Source organism: Podarcis muralis, chromosome 7 (assembly GCF_964188315.1).
Source record: "Podarcis muralis chromosome 7, rPodMur119.hap1.1, whole genome shotgun sequence".
Classification (NCBI taxonomy): domain Eukaryota; kingdom Metazoa; phylum Chordata; class Lepidosauria; order Squamata; family Lacertidae; genus Podarcis; species Podarcis muralis.
The window spans coordinates 56,213,864-56,230,620 of NC_135661.1; the positions used below are offsets into that span (position 1 = coordinate 56,213,864).

The following is a 16,757-nucleotide window of genomic DNA, read 5'->3' on the forward strand; positions in this document are numbered from 1 at the left end:
AAAGGCTAGTTTAAGCCATGGGTGGGGAACATTTTTGGGGTTAAGGGCTCATTTCTGTGGGGAATAATTGGGAGACACACACACTGGTAGTGGGCAGGACAAGAGGCAAAAGTGGGCTGGTTGGGGGCAGATATTTTCTCTCTCCCCCATCCATGCATTTCCTCAACTTGCAAGACATGTGATGTGCGTATTTTGCTAATAATTAGGATCTGGGTTCTGTATAGGTCCATGATCATCACATCTCAATACCTGGCCTTCTGGATTCTCCCCAGCCCACTTCCCTCACTGACTCTGCATCTCACCCTGAGTGTTTTTGCCTAGCTGGAATGTCCCCTTGAACATTGATGGTGTCGTTTATTTACCAGAATGGAAGACAGACTGTGTAGAAACTAGTGTTCTGTATTAAGGTAAACTTTTTCATTCATTGCTCTATTTTGCCGCTGGTCCTGCCCAATGCTGGCATGTGGCCCTCAGGATGGTTGCCCAGAACGGAATGTGGCCCTTGGGGTAAAAAAAGAGAAAAAAGGTTCCCCACATGTGAACTCAGTAGTTCCTCTGCACACATTCTCTATGCTGGCAATGTTTTTTTTGCAAAGCACTTTCCCAGCATGAAGCGAGAGGTGCTGTTTTGGAAGCAGGTTTGGAAGAAGTGAGCAGACGTAAAAGAGAACAGGAGACAGATAAAAGCAGGGAGGTGAGTGAGAGGCTCTGGGTTGGGGTTCAGAATATCTAAATGGCTGTCCCATGGAAGACAGAACAAGCTTGTTTTCTGCTGCTCCAGAGAGGAGGACCCAAACCACTGGAATCAAATGAAAATGCATTCTCATCAGAGAAAGGACCCCAAACTGTGCTGAGGTTAGGAAGCTAGCAAATCTCAAGGAGAACTATGCTTAGAAAAAAGCTACAGCCTGGGAGCCTCCTGCTGTTATTCTGTCTCCCATCAGCCTCAGCCAGCTTGGCCAAGGAGTTTTAGTCCAGAAGTACCTGATAGGCTTGGAATGTCTCCCACCTGAAAGCTTAGAGTGCTGCTGCCAGCCAGTGTTGACAATACTGAGCTAGATGGACTCAGTAAAGGGCAGTTTCCTATGTAATGGGCCCATCACTGGGAATAGCTTTTACCAACAAAACTGAGCTCTCGGTTAGAAGGCTTCCAGGACATATCGATACTATGGGCGAATATCTCCAGTGATCCCAAGTTTTGTGGGTCTCTCACCCAACTTCCCCGCCCTACTGGTACTTTGGCCTACTTTGAATTGGGAGTGCTGTTGAAGCAAGGCTGCTTGGACATTTGCTGGTCCAATTCACAGGTGTCCTGGGAGATCTTTCCCACTTTCAGGTACAGACAGACAAGATCCAAAAATACAGTTATTTACACACGCAGAGCACAAGATTGTAAGATGTTAACTCCAGTGCTATTTAAACAGGGTGGTGGGTGGGGGGAGGGGAACCCAACAACAACACAAAACAACACAATACCAAGGTTTGTACTACAATAAAAAGAAGATAGCCCTTCTCAAAGTTATTCAATAAATAGTAAAACTAGAAAATCAATTGCTTCTTTAAAAAATTTCAGCATAGGAATAAAACCAGCCACTCTGTGAAAGTGTTTCACTAATTCCGCTTAAAATTTCTAACTGGGCCAGGGTGGGTAGGTGGTTTTTTTGAGGGATATTGGGGTAGTTGGGAAATACTAGGGAAAAAAGAGGTGGGGAGGTAAAGAATAAACTCTGTTCCAGAGGTTGGCATTGGGCCTTTTGAATGGCAGGATTGGAGGACGGGAAACTGGGTTGCCAACTGACCTGGTATGCTCCTGTCAGCAGCCTGCTCTAGAGATGTCAGCAAGTGAAGCACTTTAAAGCTTTGACGGAAGCACCATCACGAGCTAAGGCCTGCAGATCAAATTGCTATCCAGGGCAGAACAGCAAGGGCTAGTCGAAAAGTTGGCAACCCCATGGCTGCCCACCTTCAGTGCTACTGCTGCTGTTTCCAGGACAGAGAAAGGAGCTGCTTCCCCCAGTGGGTGGGTGAGGGGAGCCTTGGGAAAGCAAAGGCCTTGACGACCATTTGATTGTCTGCAGCCAGTCAAGTGAAGATTTGAACTGATTTCCATTTTGTAGAGAACACTTGGTGGGGGACAGGTTGTGTGGAAGGTGGGGCCCTTTAGGATGTAAAACCTACCAGAAAGCTTAACTTTGCTTTGTGGGCAGGCCAGCCTTCACTACAACTTCCATCAGGCCCAGTTAGCACAGCCTGATGGAAGTTGTAGTCCAAATCATCCGGAGGGCACCGGGTTGGTGAAGACTGGGGCAGATCACTGGGGGTGGAACTAAGGGCGAGAGAAGCTTTTCTAGTGGAATGTAGCAAAGACAAGCCAATGGTAAACAAGGCAGCCCCAAATTATTTCAGCCCCGCCACCCGCAAACATCCATGGGGAACTGCCCTTGTCTGGGGGAGGCTTGTGCGTATATTTCTATAATCTAGCACCCACGTTGGAAAAGGATGGTGAGCCAACCCTTTGCAGGCAATGAGCTGTCAATAAATATCCACAGACTGAGTGAAACACCATCACTGCCTGCCCAGTGCAGACCTTCCGGGCCTTGCCTGCTCAAAGCAAGCAGCCCACACTGAGATATAGAGAGAGAGAGAGCACACCTGTGCATCCCTCGGAAGGACGCTTGTGCAGAAGTCACAACCTGGAAAGGAAAGTGGCAGCTCCTTCTCATGAGACGTTGCCACAAAGGTCAACTGTGTTGGTCAGCCTTTCAAAGAAGTGGAAACTAAGCTCTGTTTTCTTAGATCTGCAAATCTTCCCAAAGATCATAGGGGGTTGGACTAGATGACCCTCGGGGGTGGTCCCTTCAAACTCCACAATTCTATGAAATCATTAATTTTTTCAGGGACAAACACTTCTGTCGCCAGCAAAAGGACTGCTGTGGCACGGAAGGGTTGTTTTCTGGCCTCCCGAAGTCCAGCGAGAGAAGATTTTGCCAGGCTGTTCTGCAGAAAGTCCTGGGTCAGCAGCAACAAGCCCCACCTGCCGCAAGGAGACCCATGTGGCTTTTTTCCTCTGCTGCACAACCTGGTGCTTTGGCTACCATTCGGGAAGACTTTTTTCCGTCCGCCTGAAAGTTCTCCCCTTTGGACTCGTAGCCACGGTCCCAACGGAAGAGAGGGAAAGGGCAACCCACCCCGCCGTCCGTTTAAAAATCTCGCCAGGATGGCTAAGAAATGTGCATTCCTGTAGGGGGTGGGGGAATCTCTTGATATATAGAATATGCACAAGCAATATTATATATTTAAAATAGTTTTAACAATATATAGCTAGTCCTCCCCCTCACATCCAGGCTCTTCCTTCCATCCCAGGCCTGGTAGGAGTTTGCCTGCTTGGCTGAAGTTCCTTCCAGGCTGACGGGGCTCAGATCCTCTGCTATGAACATCCTCCATGGGGGCAGCCTCTGTGCAAACATCGGACTCTCCCCCCGTAGCTGAAAAGCTGTCCCCCAAACCCTTTCCGGAAAGGCGGGAGCAGGCACTGGACCACAAAATCTTCGGTGCTGAGCAACAGCACTTGTGGGCTGAGCTGGCCCTCTGCCCGGGTCTCTCCCTCCACCCAGGGCTGCATCACTGTGAAGCCGAGCTGGAGTCTTTGCTGTCGTTCTTCCCGCTTTTGGGAGCATTTGGCTTCAACAAGATGAAACGGTTCAAGAGGTCAGTCTCTGAGCTGGCCTGGGGCCCCGAGTACGAGTCACCTGTGGGCAGAGAGCAGACCTCGTCTCTGTTTGGAGAAATGCATTGGCGTTAAGAAGAAGGACACAAGAAGAGCCTGCTGGATCAGGCCCACGGCCCATCTCGTCCAGCATCCTGTCCTCACAGCGGCTGATCTGCAAGCAGGATTCAAAGGCAGGAGCAAATACCTCTCCTGTGCTTTCCAGCAACTGGGATGCAGAAGCATCGCTGCCTCTGACTGTGGAGGCAGAGCATAGCTATCACAACAAGTACCATCAATAGCCTCCTCCTCCATGAATGTGCCCAATGCTCCTTTAAAGCCATCTAAGTTGGTGGCCATCACTGCCTCCTGTGGGAGTGAGTTCCATAGGATAACTATGAGCTATGTGAAGAAGTTCTTTCAACATTCAGTTTCCCTTTGTCCACTTTTTCACACACTTCTATCATGTTCCCTTCACTATTCATCTTTTGTCGTTACTGAAAAAAAGCCCCAAATATTGTCAACTTTCCTCATAGATGAGTTGCTCCATTCCCTTCATAATGTTAGTTGCCCTTCTCTGTCTGTTCATTTTCTAAAACTCTGCAACATCCTCTTTTAGATGAGGCTACCAGAACCGCACAAAGCATTCCAAGCGCAAGTTGTGCCCTAGATTTGTACAGCAAATGATGGTGGAAGTGAATCTGATCAACAAACCCATGTATGTTCTGACACAGGGCTTTCAATTTGACTGGCAGGTCAGGCTATTTGACATAGCGTAAGCTGTGACCCCAGGGACGCGGGTGGCGCTGTGGGTAAAAGCCTCAGCGCCTAGGGCTTGCTGATCGAAAGGTCGGTGGTTCGAATCCCCGCAGCGGGGTGCGCTCCCATTGTTCGGTCCCAGCGCCTGCCAACCTAGCAGTTCGAAAGCACTCCCGGGTGCAAGTAGATAAATAGGGACCGCTTACCAGCGGGAAGGTAAACGGCGTTTCCGTGTGCGGCTCTGGCTCGCCAGAGCAGCGATGTCACGCTGGCCACGTGACCCGGAAGTGTCTCCGGACAGCGCTGGCCCCCGGCCTCTTGAGTGAGATGGGCGCACAACCCTAGAGTCTGTCAAGACTGGCCCGTACGGGCAGGGGTACCTTTACCTTTACCTTTTAAGCTGTGACCCCAGAAGCCCCTGGCTTGAATCTCAGCTCTGCCATGAATACAGTGGTGCCTCGCAAGACGAAATTAATTCGTTCCGCGAGTTTTGTCGTCTTGCGATTTTTTTCGTCTTGCAAAGCACGGTGTCAGGAAAGTTTTGGAAAAGCTTCAAAAATCACCAAAGTCTTTAAAAACCTCAAAAAAGGCTACCATGAGTTGCTCCTCGAAGTCAAGTCGCAACTGTATTAACGGTGTTAAGAAAAAGGAAACAAACTTGCAAGACGTTTCCGTCTTGTGAAGCAAGCCCATAGGGAAAATCGTCTTGCGAAGCAGCTCAAAAAACAAAAAACCCTTTCGTCTAGTGAGTTTTTTTGTCTTGCGAGGCATTCGTCTTGCGAGGTACCACTGTATTGGCTTATCTTACAGGTTCATTGCAAAAGTATCTGAGATGCTGAGATGTTAGTCCTATTCAGAGGAGACCCAGTCAAATTAGCAGAGGTGACTTAACTTAGGTTCATTCATTTCAGTGGATCTGAGGCATTCAGAATGCTTCTGCATGCGCTGCATAACTTTCAATTTTTATGATTATTCATTATATTGTCATTTTAACCAGCCTTAGTCAACCTGGTACCCTCTGGCTGTTTTAGCTATGCTAGCTGGGGCTGATGGGAGTTGCAGTCCAAAGCAGCTGGAGGCCGCCAGGTTGGCAAAGACTGGTTTAAACACAGGCCATCTTTGATTCCTTTTTGTTGGTGTATTCTGATATTCTAAAAGAATTGTGGTGTGCACTTGTAAAACTGTCCAGGGAATTGTGGGCTAGAGAAGCACTATGTCATAGATGAATCGACCCACAAGATAGAGCACCGTTTTGGCTGAAGGACGGCACAGAAACATCCCAAATAAAGACACAAATCCACTGGGCACAATCTTGCCAAAGTTGAAGCACTTTTTTTCAGTCCCATTGATTTCAAGAGAGAGAGATTTAGAGATGAGCTCAAGGCCCCCTGTGCAAATCAATAGGGCTTAAAAGTGCTTAACTTTCTTTGGATTGTGGCCATGGTGTTTTAAGATGCCAATACAATATCTAACATAATTGACTGCAGAGCAGCATCAAAACATGACATTAAATGAGGGTTGCCCTGTCAGCTTTCTGATATGTAGAGGCATCCTAAATCCACAAAAAACTTATTTGGCCATGAACGTCACTGGGCGACCTTGAGCCAGCCACTGTCTTCCCTCAGCCTGACCTACCCCATAGGGTTGTTGCTGGGAGATTAAATGAGGAGGCAGAGAACCATGTATGCCAACCTTGAGCAACTCGGAGAAGGTGGTGAGCTACAAATGAAATGAATCAATGAATGGATACTATGCTGTATCGTTTATCTATGCTCTTCCATTATCTTTTTTTCTTAAATTGTTGAAATTGTGTCTGCTGCATACTTATACTTCGAACTGCTTTCATATCTATTGATACTAAGCAGGCTATAAATGACTTAAATAAGAAACATGGCTTAGTGTGCAATCCTACACGTCTCCACTGAGGTGAGCCACTCACAGTCTGGCAGGACTTATTCCCAGGTACACCTGTGTGGCTGGGGTAGCTAGCCTGTGTCTTTTGGGGGTTGCTGGACTCCCATCAGCCCCCAAAGCCACCATGGCCAATAGTTAGGGATGATGTGTGTTGTATCCTGGGAACATCTGGAAAGCCACAGGTCAACCAAAATTGCAGCCTCTCTGCTTTCTTAGCTTCATATCCTGCCCTTCCACCACAACAGAGCCCAGAGTGATTAACATAAAATAACCCATATAAAATTAAAAATGTTAATCAGAGCTAATTTTAAAAATGGCACCAGTTAATACCTTTCAAGTTTTAAAAGGTGCAGGATGATTAAAGCAAAGCTGCCTTTCAGTGAAAACCTATTTACAAAAAGGTCTAAGCTCAGCGTTACAGATTTCAGGATCTACTCCAGAAGCAAATTTTTTGTGCTGTTTTGCATGATGAAGAGCCCTGGAGGAAAGAAGTTAAGTTCCTTGAAAGCAAGGGAAGCAGGCTCTGATTCAACATGACACATGCAGAGCCCTTTTCAAAAAAGTGAAACTTCAACCACCAGCGATTTTGTAAGATCTCGAGAAAGCGAGATCTTAACTTTTTAAAAAGGGGCAGCTTTAATCCAGGGATCGCCAGTTGGCAGCCGAAAGGCTGGATCTGGCCTGCAAATCCATTTTAATCTACACACACACACACACACACACACACACACACACACACACACCCAGCAGCAACTGTACCAGATTTGAATCGCAAACCCTGAACACCAGCTGCAGCTCTGTTAGCGCACCCTGGGAATCTTTAGGGTCACAGAACAGAGACGTAATGCAACGAGGTGCTTGTTGGAGCCAATGCAGGAGCTGGATTTTGGGAGATTTTCTTTTGGGGATGGGTGGGGGAGAGATAAGGAGAAACGGCTGACTCCCTGCACCCCCACCCCAAAGCCTACACAGCTCCAGAAACACAAGTGCCTGCAGATTTTGGGGTGGGGGTGGGGGGGAGTCAATGGGACAATTGAATTCTGGGGGAAGCCCAGATCCACACCCCCCCCACTATAGAGTAGAAACTCACCACTGTAGTTTGAGGATTCGGCAATGTTCTGCGAGCCAGTGATGTGGTGCCAGTAGGCGCTGCGTGGCAACATGGTGGTTGGTGTGCAGGGGTAGGAGTAATGCTCTGTGCCCTTGTTCAACAGCTGGAAAAGAGGAGGGGGAGTGTAGATTTTAGGAATCAGAGTTGTGCACAGGGGAGAGATAGACTGGCAGGTAAGGAATGCTGCAGTCTGGGAAGAGTTGAGATAATAATAGGGCCAACACTGGCAGGGGGTGGAAGCTGGAACAAATTACTGGGGTCTGGAAGGTGGTCCAGAACCCAATTATCTTTCATATGTTTTATGCAGGGACAGCCCATCCCATTTCGCTGCCTGAGGCAAAATGGAAAGGTGCCGCCCCTCTCAAAGCCTCACGAGACCCCAGGGGTGGGGGCACAGTCTTGCCAAGCTGGCCCCTCCAGTTGTTTTGGACTGCAATTCGCACCAACTCATGGGATTTGTCGTCCAGGGGTCCCTTTACCTTTTACATCTGGAGGGCATCAGGCTGGCAAAGTCACCGTACATTTAAGGCACTACGGGACAGCTTTAAACTGCCATGGTTTCCCCCACAAGAATTCTGAGAGCTGTAGTTTGTAAAAAGGGAAGAGAGTTGCTAGGACACCCTTGATCCCCTCCCAGAGCTATAATTCTCAGAGTATCTTAACAACCAATCCCTGTTCAAAGGAACTGTCTGGGAATTGTAGCTCTGAGAGGGGAATAAGGGTCTCCTAACCATTCTCAGCACCCTCAACAAACGGCAGCTGTTTAGAGAGGCAGGATACTGCTTTAATGCATGGGGTGAATGTGGACTAACTGAACTTAAGTGTTTGGGCTGAGGTTTTAAAGGCGTCACAAGAATCAAGGAATCTCCAGGCATCCCCTCAACTGCCGCCTGGGGGCAACCATTCCTGCAGCGGAGAGCTGGGATGCAGAGCTCACTCTGTCAGCTCTGCTGTGACAGGCTAGCCACTAGCCCCACCAGGCCTCCTCTCCCTTCAACGGTCACCAGGGGGCAGCCATTCCACCAAGCTGCCTCAGTGGGGAGAGATGGGAAGAAGGTGGCTTGTTCCATCAGCTTTCATCCAATTCCTGGAACTGTTTAGAAATTGGTGCCTGAGTTTTGATTTGGATTTTCCTCTTCCTCTTCCTTTCCCTTCATTCTTTTAGCTTGTTAAGCACACGGGTAGGGATTGTACAGAAACTGCTCTGGGAGCCTGTGTGGCCGAGGGGCAAGCACAAATGCTCCAAAATAAAATAATCCAACCAACCAACCAACCAACCAACCTCCCTTTCACACTTGCCTCTGTGCTGGAGCATGCTGAATGTGTACAGGTCTGTTCTTGCAAAGCACCAGCTGTTTTGGAGACACCCGCTTCCATATCCCCAGTGCCAAGGGATGGCTAGAGGCGATGAAAGCCCCCTACATCCCACATCCACCTCCCCTCCAGCCATGAGCTCACCCTCACATTCTTCTCCATCTCCAGAAGGACGCGCTTGTGCTGTTCAGCAATGGCTAAGGTGGCGCTGTGGACCCTCTGGTAGATCTGCTCACCCTCCTGGGTCTGAAAGGTATACAGGCCTTCGCCGGCATCACACATCCTGCTAAGCAAAAGGGCGGCGACAGAGAGCAAGAGGTCAAAAGCGGAATCCCAGTGAAGGGGTGCAAAAACCTCATACCGGCTGCTTCCACCCCATTGGTGCTGTTCATACTGTAGTTTTCCCGTCTCCCAAACTCACCCTTGCACCGTTTACACTTCACTCCTGCATGGACTTCACAAACATGTATGCTTACATCCCTTTCTCTCTGCCCCACTTGAAAATCCAGTACAAGAGCTTCACAAATACATTTTGCTTTTTGTTTTGTTTTTGTGTTTGCTTACAGTTTTTTAATCCCACTCTTCAGATGGAAAAGGATTGCGGAGCTGCTTACAAATGCCAGTGCTAAGAGAGGCTCTGTCTTCAGGCTTGCAATCAAAAGGACATGACACAAAAGGAAGAGGGATTGGGAGGGAGGAGGAAAAACACTTAGGAGCTATTTCTTAGTTACAGAGTTCTTGTAATGACCAGGCGGAATGGAAAGATTTCAAGTATGGAAGGAGCCAAGGGATGCGCTTTAAGGGCTTGTGAGACTGTGGTAGCTTGCCAGAGCTCTCCTGTGCTCTGCTGACGTCTGGTGCCTGCAACCAAAAGGTCCTTCCTACAAAGTGCCTTCTGAGCCCAAGCAACTGATCCACGCCTGCCTGCTTCCACCATCTCATCAACTCTGACAGGGCTACAATCCATTCCTTACCCATATGACTTGTGTGGAGCATGGAGTTGTGACCCTGTGTAACACACACAGGCTGCAATGAAGTTGCCCACTAATGCACCCCCAGAAAAGAGGCCACAGGAATGGCACATACTAACTTTTACATGCAAAGGTAGAATTAAGCAGAAATACATTTCATCTCACCCTACTGTGGAAGACAGTGACCTGGTGATCTGCTTAGTCTGCAGACCAGGGGGTTACTGGTCTCTCTGGTTCTCTCATCATAAAACTGGACTTGGACCAGGTAGTCATGCAAGTAGAGGATGCCTCCAAATAGAGGACTGTCCTCTAAACTAGGACACAAGGCCACCCTATATCCACTGTAATCCAAACACAATCCCATAGCAAACACTGCTCAGTGCTTTCTGAAACTGTAACTAAAACAATTCATTTGTTGTTACTTCTTAGAACTCGGACTTAGAAGCCAGACGATAGATTGCACAAATGGGCAGGCTCTCAGCTAGGAAATTGCACCTACTCAGCTCCTCCTTGGTCATTCTGCTGCCAAGCTAAACTAAGCTAAACCATGGTTTTGCTTAGCATATTGTTTGAATCTGGGCTCAGGTCCAGTTCTCCCTGACAAACGAGCTGTAAACCACACGACACACTTTGGTTACAGCTCATAGTTTGGCCAGAGAGAGCTAAACCACAAGTGTGTGTTCAGACAACACAAGCTTGAACTCAGACAGGCTAATCCAACAACGGTTTGATGCAATGCAGCAGCAGCAGCAAAAATGGCCAGGGAGGAACCAACATTCTGGCTGCAATCTCCTTTGTAGAAGTCCACACCTTTGCTCATCCATACTAAACCATGGCTTGGCTGAGTGTTTCATGCAAAATGGGCCAAAGGCTATTTGAAGAACCAAGGACAGCTGAAATTATTTTATGAAGTTGATTGGGGGTTTATAGAGACTGGTGATAGCAGAGTCCATCCTCTTTTTGAGCCTGGTGCTGTTTCCACCAAGGCTGGGAGACTGGGAACATCTTGAAGGCTCGCTCAGTTGCTCCTTTGACCCTGCCCCCTCTCGTGAAAGCATTGCTCCTCTTCTGTTTTGGAGCTAACTATAGTTAGCACTACATCTGCCCCAGCATCTTCCCTAACCATAATCAGCATCAAACAACCATTTGCAAATATGATTAGAAGCAGATTTGCAAACTGTGTGGCTTGGGCTAAGCATGATTAGCATTGACATCGGCACAGAGTATGGCTTGCTCTGAGGCAAACAGTTCCACTGAGCTGTATGTGAAAGAACTGCAGTCTAGCATTTGCCCAAAGGTGCCCAGGGAGTCTGAAGGCCTCTCCAGACAACCTCTTTATTGAGCACTCATCCCAATTTGCTTGCACAAAGCTTATTTAGAGATTAGATTATATCGAACCTTTTTTGAGCTTTCCTTCTGATTTGTTTGCGGCGAGGTTATATGAAAATGAATATTCATTCTGATTTGCTTGTGGGGTTTTTACACGCCTTTCCAGTAGTCATCCATTCTCCCCACAGCATTCAATGCACTTCCCCATCACTTTCCAAACAGCGCAAAGACTGTTTTTGACCAGACAGACGTTTATAAAATTATGCATGGCATGGAGAAAGCGGGTAGAGAAAAGTTTTCCTTCCTGTCTCATAACACCAGAATTCGTGGACATCCAGATTCACAGCAGATAAGACGAACTACGTCTTCATGCAGCACAATGTTAAACTTTGGAACTCACTCCTGCAGGAGGCAGTAATGGCCACCAATTTGGGTGGCTTTAAAAGAGGATTGGACAAATTCACGGAGGAAAAGGCTATCAGTGGCTACTAGCCACAATGGTGGACTTCCTCCACTGTTAATGGCTGCATGTCTGATACCAGCTGCTGGAAACCTAGGAGGGAAGAGGGCTCTTGTACACAAATCCTGCTTGTGGATTTCTCACAGGCATCTGGTTGGCCACCGTGGGAACAGGATGCTGGACTAGATGGGCCAATGGCCTGATCCTGCAGGCTGCATTGATTTTCTTCGCCCCACCCCCCCGCTTTTTTAGTGGATTTATTGTGCTAGGGTGACGGAACACTTTAATCTATTTTAAACATGCAAACGTAAAGTTCTGGTATGTGCTCGATTCCTTCCTGCAAAGCAGTTGTGGAGCATGTGCCCGTACTGCCCTGGGCACAAGGCGCACCACGGCCGAGGAGGATAGACGGCAATGCTAGGACGTCTAGTCTCCTGCTCTCCTCCCCACTGAGCTGTGGCTAGGAATAAGTGCCGCAGCTAAGGCACAGTTCCTTCTCACTCTGAGCCAGGCTCCAATGAAGGAGCCTGCTGTGGGGGAGCCTGTTTGTGCCCCCCCAAAAAATTGTGCCCGGGGCTGGAGCCCCCACCCACGCTATGCCTCTGCTGCAAAGTCCCAAGAGTCTGGAGGCACTCTGATGCAATAGTATTGCACCTGGATAAATCTTTTGAATGGGTTGTGAATTATCCCTCTATGGCAAAGATCTGAGATCCTCCCACACTGGGAAAGAAAGAGGTGAATGGGACCTCTGCCTGGCTTGGGAGTTTTTCATCCTTATAGTATAGTGGGTGGGTTATTCCCCTTCTCCCCCACTACCCTGCCAAAGAAACAAACAGCTTTATTGTCAGAACAGGCTGTTCCACAGCCTCAGAGCAGGGTGGGACGGGGCTTGTTGGAAGAGTTCCTCTAATCTCTCTATAAAAGCCAGGCATAATGAGTCAGTGAAGGTCTGGGATAAAAGGGAAAGATCAAATTTCTTTCCTTTGTAGATGGTAATTAGCTGGAGTCGCTAAGAGGTGCAGACTGGGATGGTCTAAATCAATTTGCAAAGTTCACAAGGTAGGGAAAAGTCCGAGAGTTTCTGGGAAAAGGCTTTTTGGGGTTTAAAATCCTGCCATGGAGTGAGATGAACAAATTACTGGGCTTCATTGAATGGCTGTAGTGGGGACTGCAGGGCTGTTCCCCCTGCCCCACCCACCCACAATCACTGCATGTGAAAATCCATCCATATGGATTCCTGTCTGGCTGCACAGAGCACTTCTGGGAAGCAAAGTCCATATGGGGCTTTGGGGACATAGGAATCTGCTTTACACATTGGCCCTGTCTAGATTAGTATTGCTGGCACTTACTGGCAACAGCTCTCTTGTGTTTCAGATCTTTCCCATCCCACTTAGAGAAGCCAGGGCTTAAACCTGGATCTTCTGCCACACCATCCAGTCAATTGGCATGGCTAAGGGAGTAGAGGGGATGTGGAAGAACAAGCCCTCTCTACATGCATTCAGAAAGCATGTGGGAGGCACAACTTGGGGAATGGAATGTGCCCACTGCACCTCTGAGCTGAAGCATCAGGAAGTTCTGAAGGGGCTATGTGTGTTTGGATGAATGTGCTTAGAAGGCTTTTCAAGGTGGGCTTCCTGGTTGTGGTTCAGACTTCAGTGTGTTCATCCAAGACCACAGAGAACTTCTCTTCAGATCTTCCTGTTCATCGTGGGAAGTCCAGGGTGGATGGTTGCAGTGGGTATGCCCAGCACACACAGGGTCACAGGGCTGGTGCACATGCTGTCCATCTGTCCATCCTTTAGGGGACCTCTATTCCCCTCACAGAGCTACAGTTCTCGGAATGGATTAATGGTCAACCCCTCTTCCCAAGGAACTCTGGAAATTGTAGCTCTGTGTAGGTAAGGAGGCAGGCAGGTGGGGGCTGGCTGAAGGGAGATGGAGGTTGCTGAGGCAATGCCCCATTCATCCAAATGGACCAGCCTCCACTGTGCACTTTGGGGTGGGGGAATCCACACAGACTTGACTTTTTCCCTTTTCCCCTGCTTTCCTTTTAGTACAGTAAGTCCTGCCAGCCTCTCCCGAGGCTTTATGGAGATCTTGATTATATACCAGTAAAATATCCATGTGGAAAACATCAGCTTGGAAAATGGCTTTGGAATAGATTCAGTGTTTGGGGGATTTCCCTCTCAGAAAATCCTTGGGGAAAGCTGAAATCATGGGAAGGCCTGACCCACTCCCAATGCTGCCCAACCAGCCCCTCAGTGCCCTCCAGCCTTCCCTGTGGCCAGTTCCCTTCCCTTTCCAGTGGCTGTGGCCTAGTGGGTGGAGGCAATTTGAAGGGAAAGAGGACTGCTCTTTGGGTTTTTCTTAGGCCCCAAAGCAGCCTTCCGCAATCCAGATGTTTTGGACTGCATCTCTCATCTGCCTCATCACTCTCACCCAGTTGCAAAGCCCAGCAACAACCCTAACTGAAATAAGCATGCCCTTAGCAGCTCCAGAGAACTACATGTGGTAACAATCCACTGTCTGCCTCATTTTTATGACTGCTACCACCTTATATCCATTTCTGACCGGTTTCAGTCTCAGCAGGTCATTATAAGAACTTTGTAAGGAGTGGTGACTGGATTTTCTTTTCCCCCTTCTCCCTCCCCGGCCTCTTTCCTTTTGTATCCTGCCTTTCAGATTGCAAAAGCCTTCCATTTTGTTGATCTGCAAGCAATTCTAGGAGCCTCTTTTTGCTAAAGCATGGGGTACAAACCTTGAAAAGAAACAAATAAATAAGAAATCCAGCCTCTTTCACAAAAATCTCGAGATCTTTCCTTACAGGTAGGTTAAGCTGAAATACTGTGGATGGCCCTAAGTCATCTAATGTGATGTGCTTCACAGCGCCAATTCTCAGTGGTGATGGCCACTGTGCAGAGCTGGACTGATACTTTAAATTATTCCCAAGTTTCAGAATACACACACTCCCACAACCAGCACGGCGCTGCAAGCCCTCTGGGTCACACGTCCCTGCATGCATACCGGCCAGCCTCAAAGGTGAACCGCGTGGCATCTCGCCCGTAGCGTCGCAGCGAGCACAGGGGCCAGGAGACGAGCTTGATGCGGGGGTTGTGCATGTCCCAGAGGTAAATGTTCTGGTGTGTGATCTGCAACTTGCACTCGCCGTAGATGTCCAGGTTGGGGCAAGGCAGGAGGAAGACGTTGAAGCGATCTGCGGGGGAGAAAGAGGCGCTGCTGAGCCAGGCTTGCTGGCACCTTCTCTGCTTCACACCACCCCTTTGCCACCCTCCAATCTGTCTCCTTCCCAAGATTTTGCTTGAGCAACAGCAAAACTCACCAGTCTGCCACCTCTTGGGCTCGATGTTTGTGGCTCCAATTAGCTGCCTCCTAAGCCTAAATGTAGCCTCGCCATGTACTCCCTGGCCACAATCTGTAGCTTAAACCCCAACACCGCACAGAGGTCCCACACTTTGACAGGGCTGCTGTTGGCTGCATCCCCATGCCCTGGCTCAGTGTCCAGGGCTTCCTCCAGGTATCGCTGCTCTTGCCCTGGGCAGCAGTGCCTGCAATGCCCATCTCAAGAAGCTGCTCTCTGCACTGCCATGCCTGGCTCCCTGCTTGTGGAATGCTCTCCCTAGAGGGGCTCACCTGGTGGCACCATTGCATATCTTTAGGCACCAGGTAAATACATTTCTCTCCCCCCCCCCACTTTCCCCCAGGCTTTTGGCTATCTGGGGCCTCCTAAGGCAGGTGAGATTTTTCAGTCCTGCCTTTAAAAAAATGTGGATGAGTTTTAGATCTTCCTGTGTTTCATTTTGGGCTGGTTTCAAAGTATGGGTTATATCTTTATTGCTTCAAGTTACTTTTGGGAGGGGGAAAAAAAGAGAGAGAGAAAGAACGGCTAATAAGATCAATAAATAATAACAGGCCATTTGTTTCTCCAGTCAGTCCTTCCACCACCCTCATTCCCCGGCCACCCCACCACCACAGCAGATTCAGGACAGCCTGCCCCCTTACCTGTCTGCTCACACTGCACTCCAGGTGCCAGCAGATCTGGCTCTCCCAGGCTGATGTCGTTGAGCCGTGCCCCCAGGCACTCGATGGACAGAGTTTTGTACCACTCCTCAGCCTCCAGCTCTGCAAGATGGGAAGCGCCCTCAGTTAGGGTCCAGCATTCAGCCCCATTGCCATTCAGTTCAACACAACACACATACACTTGCCAGTGGATTGCAGCCTCGTAGAATGCGCCCGCACGCTGCTGCTCACAAACACCCCCATAAATCCCACAGCGGGGCTCCTACCAGATTCACAGGTGAACGTCCGAGCCGAGTCGTCGGTGAAGATGATGGCCACGGCCTGCCGCTTAGTCTCCTTTGGTAGCCTCGTGATGCATTTCACGTTGCTTATCTCGGTGACCTGCAGGAGAGCCACACGCCTTAAGGGGAGCACCTCCCTACAGCCCACCTTCGTCTGCAGAGAAGAGGAAAGGGATCCCTGGCTCTCTACCCAAGAACACCGGGGCAGCTCCATGCGGAGCAGGAGGGGGGAAACTTGGGCCCAGGTCTCAATGCAGGACTCTTTATAAAGCTTCAGGAGTCTCCCTAGCCCCCTGCTCCTGCTTCACACTCTCCTAGAGTGATTTCTCTTGGCTGGGAATTTGTTCTTGAACTGTGATAATGCCTCTTGCTTAGCTAGCTGGAGGCTGTGTGTGTGTGCAAGCACATATAGACCTCTGACTTAACGCAATGCTGGAATGTGTGGTGCACTTTTCAATGCATTTCCCCAGCGCTTTCCAAACTGCAAGTTTTGCTCCATCCTCTTTTTTTAAATCTCTGGCCCCACCACTGACTTGGGGACCCCGAAAGCTTGCCTTCAGCCTGAAAAATGTTGCCCACCCCTGATGTTCAAAAGAATACTTCCCAACTCCTGTACAGGGAGTTGTGCAGCAGCTTAGATGGGAGAGCAAAAGCTGTTTTGTAGGGAGAAGCCAATGGGGAGGGTGGCTTCATTCACCAGCAATTCCAGAAGTTACTCATTTATGCCGGTGGTTGGGAAAGAGACTCTCTGGACAGAGGACTCTGAGACAGCAATCCCCCTTAAAGAGGTGGGATATGGCAACTCAGAAGTGTCTCAAGCAGCCTCGACCTCCTTGGGTACCCTGCGTAAAGAGAGAAGGATGTCATTGTTGAG

The 16,757-nt window shown here is 48.9% G+C and overlaps 1 protein-coding gene across 6 annotated transcripts in view; it reads right to left on the reverse strand.

Annotated features, from left to right (window-relative positions):
- Nucleotides 1–2,545: 2,545 nt before the first annotated feature.
- Nucleotides 2,546–16,757, reverse strand: part of DOK4 (docking protein 4) — a 60,540-nt gene continuing 46,328 nt past the window's right edge. For 3 of the 6 annotated variants that reach the window (XM_028739305.2, XM_028739307.2, XM_028739306.2), the window contains exons 4-9: nt 15,869–15,983; nt 15,585–15,704; nt 14,589–14,778; nt 8,949–9,090; nt 7,470–7,593; nt 2,546–3,749 (exon numbers count right to left, since the gene is read on the reverse strand). In XM_028739305.2, coding sequence (XP_028595138.2) covers nt 3,622–3,749; nt 7,470–7,593; nt 8,949–9,090; nt 14,589–14,778; nt 15,585–15,704; nt 15,869–15,983 — 819 coding nt within the window. In that variant the 3' untranslated portion in view covers nt 2,546–3,621. Of the gene's footprint in view, nt 3,776–7,469; nt 7,594–8,948; nt 9,091–14,588; nt 14,779–15,584; nt 15,705–15,868; nt 15,984–16,757 lie in introns of all 6 variants that reach the window. The other 3 variants (XM_028739310.2, XM_028739311.2, XM_028739309.2) reach the window with 3 other exon arrangements.